The 27,852-nt window shown below is 39.1% G+C and overlaps 1 protein-coding gene across 1 annotated transcript in view; it reads left to right on the top strand.

Moving 5' to 3' along the window:
- The window catches only part of pamr1a (peptidase domain containing associated with muscle regeneration 1a), a 32,689-nt gene extending 4,837 nt beyond the window's left edge, over positions 1–27,852 (top strand). Inside the window, exons 2-13 of the mRNA XM_088611153.1 lie at positions 7,325–7,501; positions 8,598–8,723; positions 9,341–9,455; positions 16,210–16,427; positions 16,912–17,019; positions 19,638–19,808; positions 21,253–21,444; positions 22,386–22,577; positions 23,261–23,327; positions 24,088–24,323; positions 25,451–25,746; positions 26,382–27,852. Coding sequence (XP_088467279.1) covers positions 7,325–7,501; positions 8,598–8,723; positions 9,341–9,455; positions 16,210–16,427; positions 16,912–17,019; positions 19,638–19,808; positions 21,253–21,444; positions 22,386–22,577; positions 23,261–23,327; positions 24,088–24,323; positions 25,451–25,746; positions 26,382–26,921 — 2,438 coding nt within the window. The 3' untranslated portion in view covers positions 26,922–27,852. The remainder of the gene's footprint in view (positions 1–7,324; positions 7,502–8,597; positions 8,724–9,340; positions 9,456–16,209; positions 16,428–16,911; positions 17,020–19,637; positions 19,809–21,252; positions 21,445–22,385; positions 22,578–23,260; positions 23,328–24,087; positions 24,324–25,450; positions 25,747–26,381) is intronic.

Genomic DNA, 27,852 nt, shown 5'->3' with positions numbered 1-27,852 from the left:
GGAAATGGAAACGATATACATTTTTCTTCAATCAGCTTAGCCTTGCAGTTTGGGGATTCTCAGCTTGCCATATTTCTGTGTGTGCTGTAGACGGGAGGCAATAGTTGTGACCGAGCCACTTGACTCATCTAAGGAGGTGCCGAGTGAGGTACTGAGTTCAAGCAACAGCTCTTCAAGCCCTAAGTCATTGTCATTCCACCACCAATTCATCAGTCGGCACTGAAACCCTTTGAGAAGGTCAGCTACTAATAACATACAGTAGGTTATTCAGAGTGTGTCCTAGATTCTACCACTACAGCATTGTTTTAAGCTTGGCTGTCCCAAGTACAGAAAGCAATAAAACAGGAGTAGCTTGACTCTCATAATCATACATAGCAGATGGCTATTTTCTTACACAATAAACCAGAGAGCAAAGCAGCTATAAACAGACCACAAAAAATCAACAGAGCTCAACATGGATTGTCTGCCTCTGTGTAATGCATGTAATTGTAAAAGTCTAATTCATTATAATGTGAAGATTTAAGAGGAGAACCTGGCTCACTGAGAAATGTAAGTACATACTGATCAATGAACAGGTCTCAAGAGTCCAGTGACTGAACTGAAATTATCTTTGGTTTGGACCTAAGCCGAATAACAACATCAGGACTGTGGGCTTGAATAATCATCTGGAAATTTTCTTGACTTGAACTGTGGTCTGGGTTGACGTGGAGGTTAGTTACTTGAGAATCCTCTGTGAGTTTCCCCGGAATACTGTGACATAATCTTCAAAGATGTGTGCTGTACTGCATGACAGCAGTGGCCTTGTGAGAACCACAAATGTTTAATTTAAATAAAATACACAATTTGTTTGGTCCACTTTAACCACTGAATTTCATGAACCACAGACTGTCCTAGTGAAACTGAAAAATAATTTTATAATTAAAACGTAATCTTAAAAGAAATTATAAAATTAACAATTACTTACAATAATGTGCAAAACACTAAAAATATTTGCAGTCATTTTGTAAATGAAAGAGTAAGGTAAGATTACAATTTTGCCCTCTCTATAAGCCTTACAATGATATTTATACATTTTATTGCCAGTGTGACCGTATTTTGCCACTTAAGTAGAGAGATAATTGTGTGTTTTAGGAATAACACTGCTGAGCACATTCAGGATAATGCAAAAGCATTCAGACCCATGCACAGTTTTCACATTTTCATGTCCACACAATTAGTTGAGTGACTTCTGTCTGTGTGGTTTATCTTAAATAGTGGTTTACATTACTTTGGAATAAATACACTTACTGTACATCTGTAAGGTATCTCATTCTGGTTTATGAATTTGAAGCAAAGATTAAGACCATGGAGCTTTCATAACATCTTGGGGATCAATTTGTCTAAAAATACAGATCAGAAGAAGTGGATAAAAACATTTTAAAGACCGTTATATCTCGTTGAGCAGAGTGCAGTTAATTATTCAGAACTGGAAGGCACCCAGACACTGTCTAGATCAGGTTGAGCTGCTGGGCAAGGAGGAAGTTTGTCATGGTTGCTAACATGGAGGCCAACTGTGACTTTGAAAAAGTTAGTGGTTCAGCGGTTTAGAGTTCAGTGGCTGAGATGTGAAAAAATGTCTATTGGTCAACAATATCCTGGATACACAAGGAGCTTTTACAGAACTGGAAAAAAAAAAACATCTCACACACCACATGGGATTTGCAACAAAGTAAATAATTGATACTGTAAATATGTTACAAAATGTTGTGTGGTCAGGCAAGATAATACAAAGAGTTACACCTAACGCAAATCCAGCATAGTGCATCACTCAGTTAACACCATTCCTGCTGTCAAGCATGGCGGTGGCGGCATTATGTTATTCAGCTGTTTCTCATCAGCAGAGACTGGGAAGCTTGTCAAGACCAATGTGAATATAGATGGAGCAAAACTCTGGCAAATATTAGAGGAAAACCTGCTTTAGACTATAAACTGGGGCAAAAATGCAATCAACACATTCCACTTTTTTCTCTTTAGGTTTTGCCGACATTAACTGTAACTTAGTTTTTTGTGTTATTTTGTAATTTAAAAAGTTATTACATACTTTTGCAAAGCATTGTACAGTATATACTGTATATTACAATTACAATTTGAAAACAGGAATTTTTCTAAATGATTTGCCTAAATATGTATCTATATAAGCAAAAGTACAATACCCTTAGATTTTAGATGAAAGATAAAACCATGACATGTTTGAGTGATGAAGAATGCCTGGTTGCTGTCAGCATGATTGAAGGAGTGAAGTTACCTGGAGAATGAAAGGAGTTCTGCTTCAACTATCAACAGACTAGGAAACCAGGGAAACAAGGAAGTCTGCCCTGTGAGAGACAGCACAGTGACCCAGGACTGTCAGGACATCCATCTAACGCATCTGCATAATCATTTTCAGACTGTGTGGTTAAAGAATAAATTCCAGGAAGCAATAACCCAACATTAGCAGAATGACTGTAGTTTTGTCTCTGCATGAAAATTGCCTGCATTGCTAAGAGGCAATTTCAGAGATCATTCTGACAAATGAGACATGAAATTAACTTCTTCTGTAAGCCAGAGGACATCCAAAGCAGAGGTAGAGATGATTGGTGGATTGTTTTATTCACAAGACAAAGGAGAAGATACGTTATCATTGTGAGTGTTATGCGGACCCTTGTGTTCAAGCCAGCTGGTGCAGTGCTGGAAATGTGATGATGTGGGGTGCAGTCTCCTTGAACACAAACATGCTTTTGGTTCCAATTGACGGTAGTCAGCTAATAGGCGGTACATTGACAAACCCTGAGCCAACAAGTTCATTCCTGGAGACTGGTCGGCAAATGTTTGATTACAATGGCACAGCTTCAAGAATACAATACCTGGTCTTGTTGTGGTCATGTTTTTCTCAAGACCTGATTCCAGAGGAAAAAGATTGGAACCAGCATCTTAAAGCCATTAACAGGAGACAGCTGCAACTAGAGTTGTCTACGCTTGTGTTAAAGCACACGGAGGTTATACTCAGTTCTAACTTTAATTAAAGTGTTTCAAGTTTTTGTTTAAAACTCTTTAAATATTTGATTAAATCCATTTGTTCGACATTTTCCTGTCAAATGTGATGCAATAGGATTCCAGGTCTCATTCTGGAATCAAGCCCTAGAGCACATGACATGCTGTAAGTCTCCCACTTCCAAGATGGCTCTGTTTTAGCTGGTGTGTGTCACGATATTAGTTCCCCCTCCTTAAGGGTGCTCCAGCCCTATCACTCTAGACTTTATTCAATGCACCTGCTCCCTATTCCCTGCCCACCTTAAAAGCCAGGCGCTGACGCTTTTCCGGGCTCTGCATCTGATTTCCATATCGTGCGAGTCCGGGACCAGGAAGCGCCTGGTCCCGTTAAGGTTTTAACCCCTGTTCCTTGTCCCTGTCCGCCGGTTCCGACCCGGTCTTCGTGGTTTTTAATTCCTTCGTCGGATGGATCTCCTGGTTTTGGACTTACCCTTGCGTTTTGGATACTCTATGGATTACTCTTGGATCGTTCGCCTCGGCCACACCTCCCCCGTGCACCAGCGCACCTTGGACACGCCCCCTGTCTTCTGCCCCGTTTTCCTGCATGACGTTTCCCCAATGTTTCCCCACTCCGTCGGACTGTGTCGTCCGCATAGGGTCCGGAAAGAACTGTTCGTTACAGTGTGTCAGTCTGCTTCGAGGGTCACTGGGAGAGTGGCGGACCGGCTGCTTCTCAGAGCCTGTGCACCGACATGTTAGACACATTGCAGATTATTTAGGATGGAAAGACAAACACCTTACAAATGTTACAAACACAGAGTCCATAGACATTTCCAACATTGCTCTGTCCCGCATGTCCGACAGGAAAAGAAAACGTTTTACAGCCTGTCTGGCGCAACTAGCTTTAAATTACTGTATTTCCAAATAATTCAAATGAACCATAGTATACAGGGAGTGCCTGACTCAGGATGAAAATATTCTATTGTGTGTTCTCATATTGCAGACTCTCATAGGACACCTTTATACAAGAGCAGGTTATACAGTACATGTAGTTTGCAATTACAAATGCTATTCAGACAATTAAAAAAAACATTCTACAAATGTAGCACTGTATACTTGAGTATAGTTAAGGTGCATTCAAAAAAGGGAAACAGCAGTTTGTGCATTATGTGTATGTTTATACTGTATATACAGTACAGTATGTATTGAAATGTAATGAATATAAATATCAGTGATCATTATACTACTTTGAAATCATGAAGCTCCTGCACACACACATTATTCTTAAAATGGTCTTTGAAAGGCTTTGAGTTATTAATATTGCCAAAAGCCAGTTGAAAAATTGACAAATTGTTTATAGAGCCTTGGAAAACCCACATGTTAATGTCACTAAGGCCAACTGGTCTCTTCTAAAAATGTCTGTCCTTTGTCATTTATAACCCTTTTTAACCTTTATCTCTAAAATCACTGAAATGTTGTTATGGTTTCTGAAATCTTAATGGTAGAAGAGAACATAAAGGAGCAGCAATGGGCATAATTCCAGTTACCTACTTTGCATCCAGTAAAGACAACTGTCTGCTTGGCTCACATGCCGTCAAACAACATGTCAAAACACAATACATCATATACTGTACAATATACTGGAATGTCATTTTGTAATTAAGCATAAAATTCTCAGGGCTATGCGGGTAAGGCACCATCCCAACTAATTTTGTTAGTAATAAACCTCCTAACATTCTTTGCTTCATTGCACACACAAGGCAACAAAATTATTGCAGGTACCAGGAAAACAGCTGCAATACGAGTTGTGTATCTTACAGCTGGAGGGGTTGAAGGTGTCCTCATAAATCGAGGCTCTCACTAGAATCCTCAGAAAGACTGAATTCCACTGGCCAATCCAGGAGCTTCAATTGGCAATCCGTTATCTAATTAAAACCAACCACATTGCACTCCGGGGGCTGCAGTCCCCACGGTTGAGACAGGGCCTCCCATTCACAGGAGAAATGAAGTGCTTCATTTTTGTAGCACCTATTTACCACAATTTAAAAGAAACAAAAAGCAAAACCATCCATTTTAAACCACATTACAGTAAAGAAAAAAAAAACAATGCTTTACATTTGTGCACCTTTGCTAGGTTTTGTGCACCCTTGCTAGGATTGTAAAAATAATGTGGTTCCATTGCAAATTGTGACAGATACTGTCTCAAACCTCTGCATTTCTCCAGTTTTAAAAGTTGTAACTGGATTATATACAGGACTTGACCCAGGAGCAGCTTTTTTTGGCACTCAGCCATATCACTGTCAGTTCCTTGCAACGGACTCAACAGAGAATTACTTAGTCTTCAGAAATTTCACTGCCACATTCATTAAAGACTCTTGACTCATGAACTCATGTCGAGAAACATTTTACATTTAAGTCATGGAACTCAACTGTTTCTTTGCAGTATGGTAACTATCATACTAATTGACAAGGAATGCTGTTCAGAGTGTAGAGGAACAGTTCATTCTTTGTAAATGGCTGTAATTGACTCCCCAACAGTTTTGTCTAGTTTTGTCCACAACTAAGTGTGCGGACATTTAGCTTTCTTTACAAGTAAACGATGCTTGTTTTGATGCATCCACTGTGTACATTTCTGTGGCTCTCACAGTTATGTAGTGCCATTATTTCCCATGGAGGAGAGGAGGGAGAAACAGACCTCAGTTGATGTCTCAGAAATAAAAGAAAAATCTACACACAAATCTGGAAGGTATATCTGTGACTGTAAAGAACCTGTAAGCAGCTACTGGAAGCTCCATTTTAGAGAGAACTCTGGTACACAGAAGAGAAGCTGATTAAGAGTGTCAAATATTTTATTTTGAAAACCAAATAGGAGCTCATTAGTTATTCTTTTTAAATGACTACTTGTATGTTAGAGCAGATGCATAAACAGTACCTTTTCTTCCATTCCATACTGACATGATTTATCAGGAGTTACTACACACTGCCAACTGTGAACATACTGTATAAGGTGTTTTACCAATAGAAGTTATGTTCCTGCACACAAAGTTTTATTGTGATGAAATATTTTGCATCATAATCTCAGTGGAATTTCTTCGCAATGGTCTAAATATTTAATTCCCTTTCAAACCATCATCTGTTCCACCCATTTCCACTATGTCCAATCAATGTGTTTATTAATCAAATCTATCAGATGAACCCTAAGTAGAAGAAAAGAGTTTAAATATTGCTAATGTTACTATGGAAAAACAGGGGCCAAGTTAAAAAAACGGTGGAAAGTCCCACTGCAGAGTATTCCAAGACCACATTTGAAAATATGTGTTTCAGGAATTTCAGCAGAGGGCTTAAAGAAAACAAAAGCTTCCCACTCGTATTTAAATCACATTAAAGCACATTGAAGAGTTCAGTGTCATATGGAATCAATGACACTTTTAAAAGGAGTTTGTGAGTAGCAGTGAAGAGATAAAAACATAAAAACGTACAAAGCTGAAGACTTTGTGAAATTCTTGTGCAAAGTTATTCCAAAGAGCATACAGTATGTCTTGTTGCATTTGACAGACTGTTCCACAACCATGTGAATTCTCTACATTTCTTAGAGAATGTACAGAGTAATGTGATTGATGTAGCTGTGTACTAATATTTTGTGTCTTTAATCATTTATCAATGTCTCAAATTCTAAGAATTGCAAATAGGAATACAGTGTTTAAAGTAGTTTTGTGATTTTATTTGAAATGCCGACACTCCTGTAATCACAAAGCCTGAAATGGATAAAACTTTCAAACCCCAAAAAGTAATGTGCTGTCGACAAACATTCCTGTTGAAAACGCAAATGAATGCAAGCCAGTGAACTTGTCATAAAGAATTCTGTGGTGTTCAACTTCTGAAAAGATGTTCCTTACTGGGCAATGAAACAGGCAGACTGAGATATGAGACGAAAATAAGGCTATGTAAGGACAAACAACTGACCTCAAAATACTCCCCCTCTGGGCTAGACAAAGCTTACTTCATATTTCTATTGTGCATGCTGTGTTTCAAACAGCGGCCATTGCCCCTTGAAAAGTTCATCCTGTTGAACTTCTGGGAAGATGTGTAATTTTATAAACTTCCTAATACTCTAAGACACTCAGCTTTGTTTTGCCATTTATGTTTAAACTGTGAAGCTTAAAAGCTAGGAGCAGATGTGAAAATTATTGCTGACATCTCGAGTGGTTCTCTTTTTGTAAAAATACCACTCAATAGACTGTACAGTAGCTCTAGATATTCTTTTTTTTTTTTGCTTGTAGCCTGTGTGCTAAGACTTGATTGTTGGGGGTTTCAGAATACAAGTTCATCAATGACAACTGCCCGGGCGCCGAGTGGAACATCATGTGCCGGGGCTGCTGTGAGTATGACCAGATCCGCTGCAAGTGCCCCAGCCAGGGGGAGGTAGTGGGCTACGCCGTGCCGTGCTGCAGGAACGAGGACAACGAATGTGATCCCTGCATATTCCACCCAGGTAAAAGACTCAGCTGACCCTGTGAGTCCCTGTAAACCATTTTTATTCATCAAGTTACTCCACAAATGGCTTACTGGTCACTGTATGATTCAGTGAGATAGATGCATAGTAAAATATAGACAGGAGTCATGTCACAAAACTGTAGAATGCAGTTCAAACCTAATGCAGTGGGTTACACAGTGAGGCAAGATACTATAGTGGCCACAACTGTTAAATAGTGAACAGTTCAGGATAAGTGCCATTGTTGAGCTGTATAATATTATGATCTATACTGATTTTTGCTCATTTTCCTAAGAAATCAAGTAGTTAATACCTTTTAAAAAAGACTTTTTTCCTGATATCTCATACACTTTATAAGAATCTATCCTGATAAATATGTTGAAATGTTTTTTTCTGATGTATAGGCATTTATTTTAGTGTCAGATATTAAAATTTGAATGGAAATGTAAATGTGTTTATTTTTAAAAATACTTTTGACATGAATTCTAGTATTTGTGTTTTATATTTCAAAATAATGTTTGAAATCCTTTTTCTTTAGTGTCGAGGTAACATTAAGGAAGTATCATTGTTCAACTTTTGTAAACATGTAAACAGATGTCAGTGAGCTCTGAGCATTTAAGGTAGCATTGCTACCTCACAGTGCAACAGTACGTTCTTGTGTTCAATGGGTTTCCTCCGGGTGCTCTGGTTTCCTCCCACAGTTCAAAGACATACTGGTAGGCTAATTGGCTTTCGGGAAAATCGGCCTTGGTGTGAGTGTGTGTGTGTGTGTCTCTGTGTGCCCTGTGATGGACTGACATGCCATCCAGGGTGTACCCTGGCTTGCCTGCTTGTCGGGTCGGGCTCTGGCACCCCCACAGCCCAGTATTGGATGAAGCGGTTAGAAAATGGGTGGGTGGAATTTGCTTTACCATGAATCCTAATGAGTGAACTAGAGGTCTTCAGCATCCATGCTTAGGAGTGAGCCTCAGACCTGAGAGCACACTGCCTTACAGTATTTCTGCAAACACAGCAAGCTCAGGGCTGACATACTACATCATTTAGCTCCTTACACCTTTCCAGAACACCTGTTACTCTCCTCCCTTCTCTTCTCCAGGCTGCAGTATTTTTGAGAATTGTAAACGCTGCCACAATGGGACCTGGGGGGTGAGAGATGACTTCTTCATCAAAGGAAAGTACTGCACTGAGTGCCGGAGGGGCTGGTCTGGAGGCGATTGCATGAGTGAGTGTCTCTCACTCTGTTCAGACCCGGGAATATGCCCTGTATCTTCATCTTCAGTATCTTCCCAACTGAGAAATCTGAAAACTGAGAAATGATGTTATAGTAACTGCCAGTTTGTTATAAACATGACACTTTGATTCAAAAATGCTAATTTTTAAAGACAAAAGCTTTGTCAATTATAAAAAAAATATATTTCAGAAAAAAAATGACACAAACTGATATTAAATGTCATAGCAAATCAAATCAACGTGTGTAAATAGTCTACTGAAATTCAGCACTTTGGACAGTTCTTAATACAAAAGCACAATGCCAGATTTTTTGTTTTTGTTTTGGCAATACATTTGCCTATTCGTTATGTTTTACATTGCAATTAAAAGAATAAGTTAGGATACAAAAATAATGCTAATTTATATTACCAAATGATTATTACTAATATTAGGGATATTAGCACTGTGTGACATATTGTCCACAAGATGTGGAGACTAATGCAACACATTAGAATTGCTGTTCCACCGCAGTAAAATAATTTAACTTTTGTTCGACCCTCAAAGTTTCTGTTGTATCTTGAACATAGAAACTGTTTTAAAGCTCTGTTCCTCTCCCTTCTCCTCTCGCAGAATGTGGAGGAGTTATCAATTTGCCAAGAGGTCACATCACCTTAGAAGGTTACCCCAACAATGCACACTGTGAGTGGACAATACAAGTCAGCCCGGACTTTAACATTGAATTAAGGTAAGCTTCAACTGTATCAGATTCCAGATTCCTGTAAGCATTATTTGAAAGGCAAAAGATGATTCATCAGTTTTAAGAACATCTTAAAAGCTATAAATGAGAGCAGGCCATTTGATAAATCTAGCTGACATTGTTTCTGATAGATGATTGTTCAGGGGTCTGTCCAGCCTTCTCTCGATATATCCAGAGCAACAATCTTTTTGTAACCTGGTGCTCAAAATTGTATATACTATTCCTGGAAATAAGGAATATTTGTGCATTATTCATTTGAACGTATCATCTCTCTGTTTAGATTCTTCAATTCTAATTATGTATTCTAATATTCTGTTTAAACTTTTTATTGTTTCCCCATAGTGTCTGGGAAATTAAATTGATTAGTGTCTCTATAAACTCATCTTATTTCTAAGGTACAGCGTGTATAGAAATATCTATATTCCTATCAGTCCTGACAAGCTTCCCAGTCTCTTCTAATGAGAAGCGTTACGACTGCAAACTTTAAAGCAACAAAATGTGAAAATTGTGCAAGGGTCTTGTTTAAATTGACTATCCCTTAGATTCCTATTCCCATAAAATTAATCATCCAGTTTGACTCTTAAATAGAATTTCCACAACATTACATTGAATAAGACTTTAATTATTGTAAGACTTGCTGGCCTTAAATTACTTGTTTCGGCTTTGTCCCATTTTATGTATGAAGTGCTCCATTAACAATTTTCCAGTCAATATTTTATGCCTTTCTTGAGTGAGTGCTGGAAGAGATTAGTTAATGGACTGGAATAACAGTCCATGGGCAGAATACAAGCACACTCAGGCCCTGGTGTTTGGTTTCTATTTTTCTTAAGTGCTTCTTGACCCATAAAACATTGGTCTTCTCTGTGCTAATATTAATTAAAATAACACTTAGCACTGAAATGTTATGACAGCCTGAAGGATGTTTCTTGTTTCTTCTTTGGTAAACTCCTGAATGAAATATTTTTAAATACATCAGTATCAGTCTTCGTCTAAACACTTTCCATTAATTCTGGGATACTATACTTAATTTTTTATTGTTTATCATTGTAGTACTGAACAATATTTGTTTTTTATCACACCCACACCCTGGATTAGGTTCCTTGAATTGTTATGTAACCCAAATCTTCCCTAAGTCAGAAGCAAGCCTTTCTTAGATGTTTCATGAATACATACAGTATAGAGCATTGCCATTCATGAGAGTGCAGAGATCCTCGATTATTTTCCCTCGAGTGAGAAAGGAGTGACGGAAGGGCAGAACTGCAGGCCCACCAGGGTTTAATGTCCTTTAATGGTCAACAGGTGTGTGTGTTAATCTCTGAAGGAGGTAGAGAGAAAGGGAGAGAAAGCACTGTAGCAGCAGCTCAGTGCATGATGTAGAGAGAAAACAAACGTTTTCTGATTATATACTGTACTGTAGGGGAGAGAAATTAAGTAACAAAAAGATGAAAGAAATGTTTTTAAACCCCTACGATTTAAAAATATTCAGTACAGTAAATACATTAGAATTACTTTTTGACAAATGAATAAAATACTGTATATTTCATTACCCTACACTGCACTGTTCAGTAATTAAAAAAAAAAATTAACTGGACAGTAAATGATAAAAATAAAAAAGTATGTTCTTCCTTGGCATGATTAAGATCAATGGTTTACTTGAGTTTTTCAATGATAAATCTCAAGTGAATATGCAAAAGGTGCTGATTTCAATCAGCTGGTAGACTGCTGATTGTTTGGTTTGTGTGTTGAATTTCGAAAGCAGACCAACCTGTTTTCAATTTAAATCTCGGATCCCAAAAAACAAATACCTGTCATTTTTGTAGAGGGGAAAAAAAACTATGCGGCTCTTTCTCTAGAGCTTATACACGTTGCCATACTGGAAGCAGTTCACACCAGACCTGCCTCATGTGTTCTCCAGATTTATCACTGATGATCAGTATGCTAACTTTTAAGCAGAAAGTATATCAATAAAGGGAAACAATTACAATCTCAACAATATGCTCTTAAACATATAAAATAAAAACTAGCAACTATTGCTTGGCTGCATGGTCAATTGCTTGGCTGCAATTGGACTAAATTAACTAAACCTGAATTACAGTAGTTTTCACAAATTCCCCCTCTCACCCTTCTGCAGTTTCTGCGTCTTGGCATTGTTTTGCTTCATTATATTCTTCCAATTGGGTAAGTATGATACTTCCAGTGATTGACCAGTATTTCACAACAGGAGGAGAAAATTTAGTCCTGGAATAGAAAATACAACATGAAGCCTAGACAAAAGGCTTCAACCTTCACTCACAAAAAACAAAAACTGCTTATTTTTCCTCCTTATTCTTGGTGCCAATTAGAAGATAACTTGTGGTGAAGGAGACTGTTCTTTTGTGGTTTGTCTGGAATCTGCTATGGCTCATTTCTATGGCACGGAAGTCCTAGAGGCGCTAGTAGCTAATTCAATTCAGTTGCACATGTCTGAATGTGATTTCACATGTCTAAAGTACAGTAATAAGAGAGGTCATGGACAAGGCATGTCATACTGAAATAATTTCTGATAGGATCATATCAGGTACCTTAAGAAAAGCTGCGACTGAAATGGATATTTTTTTCAAGAACCTTTAATCTGGGCCAACAGCCATAGGACTACAGTATGAACCACTTAAGACACTTATTGCTTAAGATAAGAGCTTTTATTACAAATCCCATTTGTAAGAGTTGGCAGGAAAAAAACTTTATTCGGGATTTGGTAGTAAATCGTGACAGGCTAGAATGCTATCTTGGGCGAAACGTCTGCTACCTGCAATGCTGCTTTGAGCTGAACTGTCTTTTTAACTTTTATGTGAAAAGTTTGATTGTAATGTGCACCAAATGCCTATAAACGTGAGGATCATTCCCACTGACACATGGGCATCATACTGTATTTCACTCATTCAGCAGAATTAATATGCAGGTGTTTTATTCTTTCTCCTTAAAGTTTGCTGTTTGACCTTTTGATTATTGAAATCTAGTGCATTTTTTTTACTGAAGTTTAAATAAAATTATGGTTTTGAAACCTTTTTTTTGCTTTGCTTTCACTTAGCCAAGGGAATGTTATGAATGTTGGTTATTATTTATGTTCAGCATTTTTTCCTGTCACTATTGGCAGCTTTTCCAAGCAAAAAAAGTCAACTGCAGATGCTGAGAGCTAATCCTAACCCCCAGTGCCAAACACTAACCCAGACGAAGCATTTGAGTAAAAAGAGACTTCTGTCTTATACTGCAATATGTACAAAGAATTCAAGAAGTAAAACTCTTTTACTTTATGTTCTACCATGGTTAGACAGAATATAAAGAATTTATAAAACTGTATTTTTACTTCAGTTTTGGGATCTAAGACAAATTGTGCACTTTATATATTCCTGTAAAACCTCTGTAAAAATCTTTCTTTTAAAAATAGAAGTATTTTATTGTACATGCATTGTATCTAAAACAACTAAAAGCATTTACTAATGACATATTCTGGATAATACATGCTGTTTTCATCCTATCTCCAGGATCAATTTTAGTTTTTTGCTAAATAAAGAGGAAAAGAATAGTTAATTATAGCCCAACAAGGCCAATTTTTAGCTATTTTGCCACAGATTCAAGGGGTAGGGTTCCAAAATAGATTTTGTAATCCCATTTATTAGCTGAATATGTGTTTAGTTAATTAGTAGCAGAGGTTTGTTTTCAGTTTCACTCAATCTAATTGCACAGTACACTTGTAGGCATGTAACTAATTGTTTCAGTTGCTTCTTTGTTATTTAATTCTGTGTATCCAACTGTAGAACCCAGCACTCATGCATAACTGAAAAACAAAAAGGAGCTCGTATGAAATCAGCACTGTTCTAGTAGTTAGATGAAGTACATTTCACAAGGAACATGTTTTTTATTTCTAGATAAGTATCCAGACATTGCATACATCATAATTGTTATAGTTAAGCCAATGTTCTACATATTTAACTTACTGTATATGGAACATGGTCATGGAATATAGACCTGTTTTTGAAAAAATAGCCCATACTGATATAAAAAGCCAATAATATGCTTAATTGTGAAACACAAGAGGTGAAAAATATGACCATTGAGCATTACTTTTGTGAGATTTACAATAAGAATAACAGATATTAACATGAAAGTTTACAAGCAATAGGAGTGGAGAGCATTCATGCCAAACAGTATAAGAAAGAATCTCAGGCTAGCGAGTTCTTCTAGGGCACCAAAAGACCTGAAGACTACAATACCTACAGATCCTAGAGAACAGGTGAGCGCCTTTTGTTCAAATAAATATGTTTGGCAAAGCGTATGGTATGTCCAAGGACTGCGATACCTGAGAACAGTGAAGGAGGAGAAAACCACTCATTTTCCTTATTGTGCTCTACTATGGGGAGGCTGATACAGTAAGTAACCTCAAAAGAGAAATGGTGGTGTACTCTACACACCCCTGCTGCCTCACTGAAGACGACAGCAGGACTTGATAACGTTTAGATCCCAGGAGCTCACAGTCCCCAGAGCACATGCAGGATGTTTCAGAGAACTCACCTCTTGTAACTTTCACTGCTACTCATACTGTGTCTCCTGGAGAGGTGGAGCAACTAGAATTGGATGAATGGTTCAATATCTTCATGAAGATTTTTGTTTTATTCTTGAAAATACAACAGCGGAAGAGAATTTCAGTGCAGCAATACCACCTTCCCGCAGGGCAGGACAGCAACCTTGTTTATAAATAAAAGTCAAGGAGAAGGAAGTTATATTTTCCCTATGCATTGTTAGTTAGGTAAAATGTCCTTTATCATTTCACATGTGCAGAACATTTCCTCATTAAAACTAATGAGTGCCATCTGTTCCTGTTTTTTTCACAGTATATGTGTATATCATTTCATAAAATGTATTTCAGCTGAGCTCAGATCTGCCTTATGTGCAATTATGGTATTTGTTTCACACAAACAACTGTAGCTTTGAGTGACTCTTGTGTGCTGGAAATGGTCATGATCTCACTGGAAACACTTACAGACTTAATGACATGAAATTCTACATTAATTGTTTTTGCAGGGAGCTGCAGATTTTGAAAGCTGATGATGGGGTTTAAAAACAAGCAGCCTAAGTACAGGAATCAAATATTTATAAGCATTTTGTTCCCACAAAAAGGAGGAAATTAAAATAAATGCTTCACACTTTTTTAATTAATGAATGAGTCATGAATTGTTATTTTTATTTCGAGATTATTGAACCAACTGTCTGGCTTAGTTAGCATGAAAACAATACATCACTGTAATAAATCATATTTATCATGACAAAGTGCTGAAGTTACTTAGCATTGGTTGCTAATTGGCAGAGTTAATAATCTTCTTTTGTGTTTCTTGATTTGTTTTTAAGGGGAATATTTAATGCTCTGTTGCCAAATCACTACAATATCTTTTGAATGTTAGTAAATAGTACATGGATGTTGTTTGGATTTGTCTGAAATTTTATTTTTAACGGAAAAATGTTACTGTATCCAAAGAGTTACACATTTTTTTTATTCTCTTTTTTGTTGTTTTTCTCAGCACACAATACAAACTTTTCTTTTGTGCTTCCTTAATGACACTGAAGTTATTGTTCTATGTTTAGTTATGATTTAAGAGTTAAGAGTGGAGCTCAGTAAAACCACCTACCCAAACGATTTGATGTCAGTTTTGTGTTGTGAAAGTTGCAATTTTCAGTTGTCAACTAGGGGTTTTGCAACCTCCTGGCATGTGAACAACACAGATAAAACAACATGTATGAATCCTCCAAAATCTTACACAGTACACAGAAACAACCTCGTAGATCTTTGTGCCATTGCTACAGTGTCCATTTTATATACTGTAACCAGACCCCTAGGAAATAAAGACTTCAGTACAGAGAACTTCACACCAAATGACTACTTTTAAACATTTCCAAACTGTGAACTGGTTATCTTAATACTATACTGGATTCAGGTTGATCTCATGTGTATAAAAACAGATACTGTTTTAATCTTTTTCGCTAATGTTTTGGCCTGTGTGCTTTGTCTGTGCAGGGATCTTTAAGTGAAAAAAGGTATAGTACATACTGCACCAGTGCACAGGGGTTCTTCAACATCAAGCTCATCCTGGTTACTAGAGCATCTAGCAGACTGAGAATAGAGAACTGCTCTCTACTCCAATGCTGGTCCCCACTATACAGCTAGGAGAACTGCAGAACTGGGGTAAAATACCTCACTCAGGAGTAGTGTCAGCAGGTGGGACCCGAACAGCATACCCACTACTCTATGATGTTCCCTGCTTTTAAGTGAACCACAATATAACAGTATAATATAACAGTTTAATAATGTATCACAATATAACACATTTTGCCAGTATTGTCCAATATCTGAATTGCTTGATATAATATGCTTTTTCCTCTTCTAAAAGGACATCTGTTCCTTTAATTTAAGAAATTTTAGAAATGACCTTTTGTAACTTATGAATTCCACCAGCATATTTTGGATAGGGAATAGGCTTTCAGAGTACATGCTGTGGTAACCCTAAGCATAACAGTGATGAAGAACAGCAGTTCTAAAGACAATTGTTAGAGAATGCCTTTCCAAGACCTATGCAGTTTTAAGGTATTTGCTTGCAGTAGCTCTTACAATCAATCTGTAGTGCTAATATTCTAGTGGTTTAAAATCTTAATTTAATTCATCATAGTTATAGTTTCTACTGTGCAAAGCTCAGTCTTACTCTCCTTCCCTCAGGTTTCTAATGCTCAGCCTGGAGTTCGACTACAGCTGTCGCTATGACTACGTGGAAGTGCGGGATGGCGACAGTGTGGACTCGCGTGTGATTGGGCGGTTCTGTGGGAACGAGAGACCTGCTCCCATCAGGAGCTCTGGCAGCTCCCTTCACATTCTCTTCGTCTCAGATGGCTATAAAAGCTTTGATGGGTTTTTCGCCACTTTTGAAGAGAGCTCAGGTAACTGTAACAGGATTTTATATCAGTTTTAACCTGTGATCTTTCTGCGTCTTGTACTGTACTTCATCTTAGTCACCTGTCTTTTGGAAGAACAAATAATGCTACGATATTAATGCTTTATTTATATTTTAAATTTACCCAAGATTCAGTTCAAGGGACTGCATTTTACAACAACAAAGAAGAGACAGGGCCTGTGATATTTCCCTTATTTTTGCACAGCTGTTTAATTTTACTTATTAAGAAGAATACTATGTCTTTAGTTGTTTATATATGTTAATGTTAAATGTACAGTAAATAATACAGTAGATGGCAATAATTTTAGTCAGTATCTCAACAAACCTTTCATACTCTTCAACTGCTTTTATTCTCTAAAGTAATCTGTTAGTCCAGATCAGACCCACTCCAGTCCTAACAGCCTTGACGTTCTCTGCAAGCCAGTCTTCCCAGTCCCAACCATCTTCCTATTTCCCATTTCCATCTGCAGCCTGCAGCTCCTCCCCTTGTCTCCATGATGGCACCTGCCTCCTGGACACAACTGACTCGTATCGATGTGCCTGTTTGGGTGGCTACACTGGCAGACACTGTGAAAACAGTGAGTGATACTCCTACCTTTTCTCATGTCTGCTTGTTACTGAATGAGAATATGAGCAGAACAACCCTTTCCCTCACCCACATGGAGTCTGTCTGTTCGACTCTGGGTGCTGTCTAGGCAGCTGGTCACACAGAAATGGAACAGGATTGCATAAACCATTGGTACTGTGCTATTCCTGCAAATTAGTTTTGGTAAAAAAAAGTTTAAATTCTCAGGAGGCCTCTTAAAAGCACCTCTCAGCTGTTAAATGAATAGTTTCTTATATTTAAAATAAAACAATGGCAAAAAAGTTTAATTTTCCATCCCCTGTTCGGTTTTAACTAGTGGCCAACAAAGGACTCTTTGATTTATAGTTTTAGCCCCATGAATCTGCATCTGGTTACTGTCTGGTGTGTGTACCTCTCTACTGGAAGGATACACTTACCTGGATTTGGCAGGAGACAGCAGAGGAGGCTGTAACTGGATCCTGCTGGCTCTTACAATGACCCTTGTATACTGTACCTTATTCTCCATGTGGCAAGTGACAGCAAGTTATATGCATCATCTTTTAAAAGAATGAACAATACAGGTAGTTATTTAAACAGTTAAGTCTGCAATTATGGCCATTAGTGGAATAGAGTCACACTGTAGTGGTTATTTAATATGCTAAGGTTTAACATGGCTGGTTTGACACTTAATATACAGTTGTAGGATGTAAGAATTCCAGATTGGCTCCCTACGCAATTAGATTACCATAGTATATTTGTAGAAATTATATCTTTCCCATTGAGTTATGTTTTGCAATCATTTGGATTATAATGTATGAAACAAAGTAAATGTTTGATTCCTTCAAAAAGTATTAATCTCTGCCAATAATATCACATTTTGATTAATTAAATGTAAGGTGGATCTTTTTTTAAATGAACATTTCCATTCAAAACTGTAAGCATCAAACACTGAACACTGTGGTATCAATTCAGACCTGAGTCATTAGAAAGATTTTTAATAGGCTCTATGTTTTTATTTCTCTTAATGAAGTGCTAAAACTCATTACATCTCTGTTTCCAAGCCCTGTCTGTCTCTCAAGCTCTCAAGAAATAAACTGTTTATTCTTTCCCTTTAACAAATACTTATCTATAAAAGGTGAACCAAAATCTGTCTGATATAAGCTGGTCTGTTCATAAATGCTGCATAACTGCAAAATAATTTACTGGCAATTGGAAAGAGATTTTGCTGCTATTTGATTAATTCTAACTCTGTTAATGCTTCTAACTGTCCTGCTCAAGTACTGAGCTAAATTCCTGTGTGACTCATCATATATAATTCTGCACTTTCTTGTATGGATGTGTCCTGTATTCTTGAGATTGTTGGGTTAAAACACGATTAAGCTACAGGTAATAATGTGTCAGAACCTCCCAGGGTGCAGTGCTTAATTGGCACAGTGAATTATTGGTGTTATCTGTTCTCTTTGAATTATGGGCTTGCAGTGCAACAGTCAGCTATGGACATCTACCCCAAATATGTCCTTGCATCAAATCCATGAAGCACCAGAAACCTTTACTGTTCCTTACCAGTGAATCAGCGTTCAACTTGGCAAAGATAACACTGATAAATAAGTGAACCTATAGTTTAATAAGTTTTAATAAGCACCGCTTAGTAAACATCATTAGTTGCTTCATAAGCACAAGAGCAGGATTGTTAAAAGGATAAATCCATAAACAAGTCAGGCCAACTCACAGTCACTCACTAGATTTCCCTTTAGCTTCTACTTAAGCCCTGAACCAGGCCTATAGCAGGTCTATACTTCCCAAGATATTGCAAACATTTTAAGGGCACATCACTGAAGGTGGAAATTGTCCCTGGGCTCTGAGAAAACACAAATATTGATCTTAGTTGGATTTAGGGGTTAAGTAAAATTCTGGGTACAAATCATTTCTAGCTACTCTTAAAGAGAGGGAAAATATGGGTCTGTATCATTGCTTCACATGCAGTGGGCTGATTTACTTTCCTGGTTTTGTCACTTCACACACTGTTCTTCTCTCTGGGAAAGCTTCGCCTTCGGTATTGCCTTAACAGCGCTGGGAGCGCTACTGATTTTTACTAGCTCATTAAGTCTATTACCGGTCAGGGTGGCTGGAGAACCTCAACTAAGGTTGAGGCCACAATCACCTTGTAAAAACAGTTTCCTTCACCACAGGCAGTGTCACTTGTCTGTGATGTCACATTATTTCAAGTTACAAGATTTACATCATTGTGTGCAAAGAAAACAGCCTGTCTTACTGTGCCAGATTTGCCTTGCATCCATTTTTCTCACAGCTAAAACCTCATTCTCAATAATTAGAGACATATTGCAATCTCCTTGTGGCCATTTACTGTACCCTCAAACCTGAGAAAGGTGATGTTTTATTCATATTTGACCATTATGGAAAACCTGTTTCAAGTGGCCTCTAGTGGAGCCTCTATGTGATAAAACCCCTTCAAGGTCAAGTTCGCTACAGTACAAGTGGATTTGATACAATTTATTCAAAACTAAAAGTACAGCCACCTTGCGCTGTAGACCTGTCAGAATCATATTGTGCAGTGATGCTGGTCTTGTGTGAGTAATAAAGTGGATTTTTTTGGAATATCTGAACTGTCAGTGGTGATGTGCAGGAGCCCCCTGGTGCCAGTCCATGGAGCGAGGGAGGGCGATGACCTTCGGTTTGGTGCGCACGTCACCTTTCGCTGTGACCCTGGCTTCACATTAAAAGGCCCCCGCAAGGTCACCTGCCAGCTGGATGGCACCTGGAGTGCCCCCTCACCTCAGTGTGGTAAGAACAAGAGGCTGTTCAGAGAGGCGAGAGGAGAGCTTCAGGCTCAGGTAGAGCTCTGGAGCCCCAGTCTGGGGGGGCTCTTAGAAGCTCAGGCTCACTTAGCCCTTAACTGGGATGTTTTATTCATTTAGTTCTTCCAGTTTGGTGTTCGAGAATTTTTCAATGTCAACAAACTGGATTTATGACTCGGATAAAAGAGCTTATAAATAACCCACCAGTTAATTACAACTCTATTTTAAAACTGGGGTATTCATGACTCTTACAGATACCGTTACTTATTAAACACTAAAGGGGTGGCATTTATATTAAAAGAAGGTTTTGCAGCAAAATGTATTTTTTCTACAGTTCACCTGATTTATGTGTCTATAACTCAAGGAGAGGGAGCCTGACAGCAGTAGGAAGTAGTGTCAAGCAGCTGTCAGTAAACCATCAGTAAAAGCATTCTTTTCTGATGCTACTGTAAAGGTGAAGAAGAGATATCTCTCAGTATTGGCTGGCCATATCTTTTTAATGATTCGTCAAAGATCTTTGAGATTCTGTGCATTACTATTGAACCGAGTCTTTTTAATTTCAGTAGTCTTTTTTGAAAAAAAGTTTCATTCATACAGTATTGTTGCCAAGATGTACGAAATGATATTTAGTCTATCTACAGAATATTTCATACATTTTCGCTCTTTATGAGATATCTAAACAAATGTAATGTGCTACCAGTTAATGACATACAGACAGAAGTGGAAATATTCTCTTTCACACAATACCAATGTTCACATTCTTGGTTCTGGCATGAGCTTAGCTGCCTACATTCCACACAGAAATAATACACCTCAATTTTGGCTTCACTGAAATCCATTTCTTGGTAGTGGATTGATGTTCATTTCTAGTCTTGTCTAATTTCCTTATATACTGAAGACAATTAAAAGGGCTTTAGGAAACAAAGAGTCAAAAAAGGGCTTCGATTACCCTGAGTAATTAAAGCTCAGATAGAATGAAACCCGGAAGTCAAAGGGTGTTCCCAGGAGAATGACTGAGAAAAGTTTGATTCATAGAGAGAGACTGAAATTAATGCAAATAGCTGCTGGCACTAGTTTCCATCCTCTTGCAGGGAAGCTTGCACAGCTGGCAGCTTCCTGAAATTTACCACAGTTTATTAGAATGAACAGAAGCCAAAGTTCCCTGGAACAGGACTTTCTAAGAGTGCCTCTTAGCTTCTGTTGGTAAGCTTTTCTCATGATTTTCCAGGAACTACTCATGATCTAATGTTTGGCATTAACTGTTTTGCTGGAAGTTCCCAAGTAGATTTGTTACTGAGGCTGAGAGATCTTATTATCAATGGAATTCCAAATTGCTGTTTGTTTGATGTTTTTCACCCAGACAGCAGAATATGAGACGTTTGTGCTACACAGTGAACTCAAAGTTTCTCCACAACTTGTCTTCATTCCAGTGCCTGAGGAGAAGCAGTGTGCCGAACCAGGGAAGCCCTCAAATGGCAATTATCTGCTGGTCTACGGCCCAGGAGATGTGCTAATAGCTGTGCAATATTTCTGCAACAGTCGCTACACTCTGAGCGGCAACCCTCAACAAACATGCCAGCCAAATGGCACATGGAGTGGCACACAGCCCAAGTGTGTCAAAGGTAGGGTCTCTAGTGGCAGTACTGTATTATTACAGTGATAGTTATACAGCATATACTGTATGTGTGGTAAGAGTCTGTAAGCAATATCAAACCTTTGATGTACATGCTGTTCTATAACCAGGTGAGAACGGCACTAGAGGTACTAGTATATACCTAGTATGTAGTAGGCATGTAGTATAGGAGCAGTTAACTAACACAGGTACCCAGCAGGTGTGGCGGTGACTACCCCAGTAGAAACCCAGGCTACTGTATATTTTAGGTCTCCTTGAATTTCCAGTTTCCAGGAGTAAGGAACACTTTAAGTTTTACGTTGGCAGAAATAGGGAGAATGGGGAACTTTGGAATGAAAGTATGAACAATCCTGCAGCCATCCTTGTCAAATACAAACCTGGTTGAATTTTATATGACACCTTTAACCCAAAGGAAACCCTCCACCACATACTTGGCTTGCAATCCGCATGACAGCTAACTTATTGATTTAGTGAAGGTCTTGGATAAAATAACTTCCACAGGACAAAAATACAGTTTAAACAATGAATTCATCCTTGTACGGTCTCTGGTGGAAATTAGGAGTCCTTGCATCTATCAGGACCAAGAACCAAGAACCAAGAACCACCATAAGATATTGACACAAAGGCCTTTTGTGAGTTCAGAACATCTAGAAGTAGGTGATTGTACAGACCTTCAACTTTTTTGCATAGAAGAAGCCCTTATTGCCTGTAAACACATTTAACCTACAGTATGCCACCTATCCATATTTTCCTTAATAGGTTTGAACATTCTTTTGGCTATTTACAGTATTGGGACATCTTTCAGGGCTTTACCTAATTCAATTTCCATGGTCTTCTCTGTACAAATTTATAGTGACTTTGCCATGAAAAGTCTACTAATTAATGTTCTTTTAATTAAATTTTTTTGTCTGCCTGCCTCTTTGTACTCAGTGCCTGAGAAGATACAGTGTGCTGAACCAGGAAGGCTCTACAATGGCTACTACATCCTAACATCAGGCTCAGGGGACACCCCTGACACTGTCAAGTTTTTCTGTAACAACTCCTATGCCTTGAGTGGTAGTGCCCAGCGGACTTGTCAGCCAGATGGCACATGGAGTGGCAAGCAGCCCCAGTGTGTCAAAGGTACAGTATCCCTCTGGTAGCTGATTAATGGTCAGATTTTCTACTCATTTGATTAGAACATGTTCCTGCAGTATGTTCATAAGAACACTCTTAAAAACTTTGGCCAGTGAAAATACGTTCATAGATTTGGGCTGACTTGATGGTATAAAGAGTGTCCCTTATGAACTTATTAATGGTCTAAAGCCATTATAGCAGCTCACACTGGTATAGAGAGTAATGCCTCTTTTCATTAGTATGATGGAGGTTGGACTAAGTCAGTCACTGTCACTCACTGACTGGAAGTTCACAATGAACAGTTCCTAACCTGCCCAGATTTGACAGCCAGTCACAGTCTGACAACATCTGTGAGACCTTGAGACACAATACTTCATCAAAATACACTAAATAGGGAGAGATGGTCTGGGCAGGAGGGCAGGTGTGTGCCTGGCGATGTACTGACATCCTGCCCAGCGTGTCTCCTGTATTGCGCCTGTCGCTTGGAGGGATAGGACCTGACTCCCCCATGACGCTATACTGGATAAAGCAGTTGGAAAATGGATGGGTGGATAAATAAAAATTAAAATAAACATTAAATTAAAAAATAAAGACACATACAGGAAAAAATGAGCAAAGTGTGTGGATTTATTACATAGTAAGTATTAATTAAGGATCGTTGACCATTTCTATGTGTCTTGTGTTCACAGCCTGTCGGGAGCCCAAGGTGTCTGACTTGGTGAGACAGAAGGTTCTGCCTCCTGCAACTCAATCCAGGTAAGTGTCACACTCTGTCTGTCAGTATCCCATTCAAGGTATCATGTTTCACAGGGCTAGACCTTTGATGAAACTGGGATAATCTGAGGTTGTGATCAGAGTAATGGTGTGCAGGTTTGATCAGCATGTTCCACTGTTGCCCCTGGTTTTCAGTAGGGGATTGAACTGGCCAGTGAAGATTAAGTCTGTCCTAAAATGCTAATTTCAGTCATTACCCACCACTGATTGAGGCCATTCACTTCCTAGTTTTTTTACCCATTGAATGATTATCAATCAAACTAGTCTTGAAGTGTATCTTTCAATAAAATCAAATCACTCAGTTTGTTTTAAAGAAACATTTTTTTAGTTACTGCCATGATTATTTTAAAGACTAAGAAGTGTGCTTAAACATAGTGCTATGCATCACTATGTTCTACTGCAAGTATTTGACTATAGTACCTGTCCTTTTTATTGTTCATTAATCTGACATTTTTCACTCGGATGTAAACCATGCACACCTAAAGTAACATATTGCATTTCTGCATGACTTTGTCCTTGAGGCTGCTATTGGCATGATATAACTACAGAGGCACCCTTCTCCAAATCTCAGTACAATGTCAGAGCAGCTTAACATTTTTCAGCTGGGAGTGATGATCACTGCTGCACGAATACAGGATGACATTTTGAAAGAAATTGCATTGGATTTAAATTTTAATAAGATAAAACAAATAGTTTTTGCAAACCCCTACATACTGTAAACAAGTCTTTCTTCTGTTCTCAGGACGACTCCAGTACACAGGCTATACTACTCTTCCTCTGCACTGGGGAAGCTCTACAATGTGGTCTCCCCCACCAAGCCCCCTCCTGCCCCTGTGGAGCTGCCCCCTGGCTATCACCACCTGCATTCCCAGTTGCAGTACGAGTGTGCCTCCCCATTCTACCAGCACACTGGCAGCGCCCGTCGCACATGTCTGAAGACTGGCAAGTGGAGTGGGCGCCACGTGACCTGCCTGCCAGGTAAGGACAGCATGCTGTCATGCTGTGAGTTTATTCAACGTTCATTAGACATGCTCATTCACCAGAGAGAATCCGCTGTAGAAAATGGCCAGAAGTCAGTTCATTGCCTTTTTTATTTATCCATTCACCCATCTGCGGGGGAGCTGGAGCCTATCCCAGCAAGCAACAGGTACAAGGCCGGATATGGCCTGGATGGGATGCCTGTCCATTACAGCAGATTGCACAAAAACACACACTCACACCAGGGCCAAGTGTGCACCAGAAGCCAGTGAACCTGCCAGGATGTCTTTGGACTGCGGAATGAAACAGGAGCACCTGGAGGAAAGGCACGTGAACACAGGGCAAATATACAGAAAGAACCACAGGACTTGAACCCAGAGCCCAGTGCTGCGAGGCAGCAATGCTAACCACTGTGCATGTTATTATCTTTAGCTGGGACCACAAAAATACAAATAAAGCTTAAATCATATCATACCCAGAGCCAAGTTAAGCATCTCAGAGAAATCCTACAAATATGCTTCAACCAATTTGTTTTAGAGGCACTTAAAGCACCATCAGAGCAAGTACACACAGTTATCCATTTGCGATGTTTACTAGATATATATATATCACTTGTGAGCACTTTTATTTCTTCATACAATACAGTAATCTAACAGAAAGATTTTATGGCCATCATAAAGTTGTGTATTCTGTAAGGTCTTTGCAAGTTTAACTGTATTTGTGTGTGTTTTTTCTAAGTGCACTGCTTTAATCCCACCTCCTTACAACATGTTGGCTATGAGCCATGGTCATTGGTGTGCCTGGACAGTCCCTGTGTGCGGTAGCATGCCCAACGATGGACTGGCATCCTGCCAAGGGTACAGTCCTCCCCTGTGTCCAGTGCTTCTGGAATAGGCTCCGGCTTGCCAAGCTGCCTACCAGGAATGAGTGTTTTTTTAATAAGAGATGGATAGGATCTGCTGGATCACTGGGTACATTGATACACTCCTACAGTGATTAAAATCCAGTATATTGTAAACACAGATCAACTAAAAACCTACATTTTGAGTTAATAAAACATTAATATCAGTATCGTCTTAATGTCAGGATCTGTACACCCCAGCTCAGCCCTCTCTTCTCCCCTGCAGTTTGTGGCAAACTCCCGGCCTTCAATGAGAAGAAGCTCTCTGAAACGCGCTGGCCCTGGCATGTGGCTATTTACCGGCGCACCGACGGGGCCTCGAAGATCAAGCCAGAGAGCGAGGGCGCCTGGCAGCTCATCTGCAGCGGGGCGCTGGTTAACCAGCGCAGTGTGGTTGTGGCCGCACACTGTGTGACCGACCTGGGCAAAGTGCATGTGCTGAAGGCTGCCGACATCAAGGTGGTAGTGGGCAAACACTACCGCAATGATGCCAAAGAGCCGAAGAGCCAGCAGCACCTGAGAGTAAGTCTAACCATTCCATAGTTACCGAGACAAGGCAAGTCGGTGTGTATTTGAGACCATCTCAGTTGCCTTTGGATTTACGTTTGTATCGCAAACCAATTGTCTCACAGCTTGCGGAGGCCAGATTCCCTTACATCCTAATCCTGGCAGGGATGCCACTATACTAGTAGGACAGTTCCAGAATATCTTAGACATTTTATAGCCATTCCCCAGCTGGTGGAGCTCAGTGACTTTTTAACCTGATCTTTGACTTTACCCATGATGAAGAAGCTACTCCTGAATGTCTCCTTGTACCAACTCCATCAGAGGCCTCCATTTTGAACCAAAAGGTTCCATTGCGTAGAAAGTTATTATAGATGCTTTTGTAGACTTTTATTATAAAGAACACTTAGAGGTGTAAATAAATATGACCTCTTTTTCCAGAATTCAGTTAACAATTAATGACAAATATGACTTTGCTCTGTGCAATGCTAAAATGAAACATACTGTATTTAAAATTTTTAGAAGAAATTATCCAGTCCAACTCATTGTGTTATATGTTTTATCTTTTTCTTCCATTATGAGTATGAATACATTTAATAGATACAGTAAATCTATAATTTTTTCATTTTATTTTTTGTTACCTGGACTTCCAGGTCTCTGCTATTCTTGTTCATCCCAATTACGATCCACTGGTCCTGGACTCAGACATGGCCATGCTCAAGCTGCTGGACAAGGCCCAGATCAACGAGAGGGTGCTGCCCATCTGCCTGCCCAGTGCCCAGGGAGGAGAGATCACAGCTCTGCAGGGCTACGTGATGGGCTGGCCCATCCTTCCTGAGCCCGGCACCCGTGACAACGAGACCACGCGCGTGGGGACCATGGAGCTGGCCGATGTGGTGTTGTGTGAAAGTCAGTACGCCCAAAATGGGCTGCTGGTCAGCATCACCGACAACATGTTCTGTGCTAGGGAGCACCCCCAGGGCTTCTCCAACATTTGCCCCTCTGAAACAGGTGGCATTGCAGTATTGCCTTCTTCCTCTTCCGGCCTTGAAGGCCAAGGGGACTTCAGGGTGGTGTGGCACCTTCTGGGGCTGGTGAGCTGGGGCTATGACCAAGCCTGCAGCCCCAGTCTCTACACAGTCTACACTCGAGCAGCCAACTTCAAAGACTGGATAGAGAGGAACATGAAGTAGGTCTTTTCTTTGGGTTTCGGCAAAAAGAAAACACTGGATATCTGCCTCCATAGATCTTCAAGACCAGCAAGTTCTCTTGTTGGGTAGAAAGCCTGTCTGAAGACTTCCAATATGTTGTATATTTCCTGCTTTTAATTTGAGTCAAAAGACTTCTTGTGTTATAACTGGGGAATGGGGGTTGGATACCACAGCGAAAATCCCACTGTGTTGGACTGACAAACACTTCTGGGAAATTACATGTCAGTTTCAGGGAATTTTGTCTTCACTCTGTACTCCATGTTCCTCTGTTTTACAAAAAATAAGAAATAAGAAAACATAAACAAACTGAATGCCTGTAAATTAAAACTGCATCCGGTACATTTTCAGAGGAAAATATTAGCTCTGGAAAGCTTCCACTAAAGTCTTGCTTAAGACTTCCACACACAGCGTAAGGGATCATTTTTAAGGATATAACCAGTCTAAGACTGATGACAAATGTGTTAGACTCCTCAGAGGGAGGGAAAGGACTCCCCAGGTTATGGATCTCTAGAGGGTAGTGGCTTCACTAAGGTTTAGCAAGAAAATAGTTACAAGGCCAAGGGTACACATGCAATCTTACAAAAAAAGAGTTTCTTTGCAGTTTAATTGTCAGTGAATGTTGACATGGATACTCCTTTGTATGTTCCTTGATCTGTATCATCCCCGTAGGAGGGTGAATGCTTTCAACATTGGGTAACCTTAAGACAACAATGCCAATTAGATAACTTCTGAACACATTGTTTTCCACCAATATTTCATATTCAACTCAATTCTGTAAAATTTGCTGTAGTGTCATTGTTTTATGATTAAATACCTACTTGTACTATGTTAAGGGTTTTTACTTGGAAATTGTAAATACATTGTGATGTATTATTGTAATAAAATATCACTGATGTGCTACACTGTACAAAAA

Source organism: Lepisosteus platostomus, chromosome 18, assembly GCF_059453375.1.
Source record: "Lepisosteus platostomus isolate fLepPlt1 chromosome 18, fLepPlt1.hap1, whole genome shotgun sequence".
In the NCBI taxonomy this organism is placed as follows: Eukaryota; Metazoa; Chordata; class Actinopteri; order Semionotiformes; family Lepisosteidae; genus Lepisosteus; species Lepisosteus platostomus.
Note: the sequence above shows the minus strand (reverse complement) of the source record. Positions and strands in the feature narration are given on the sequence as shown.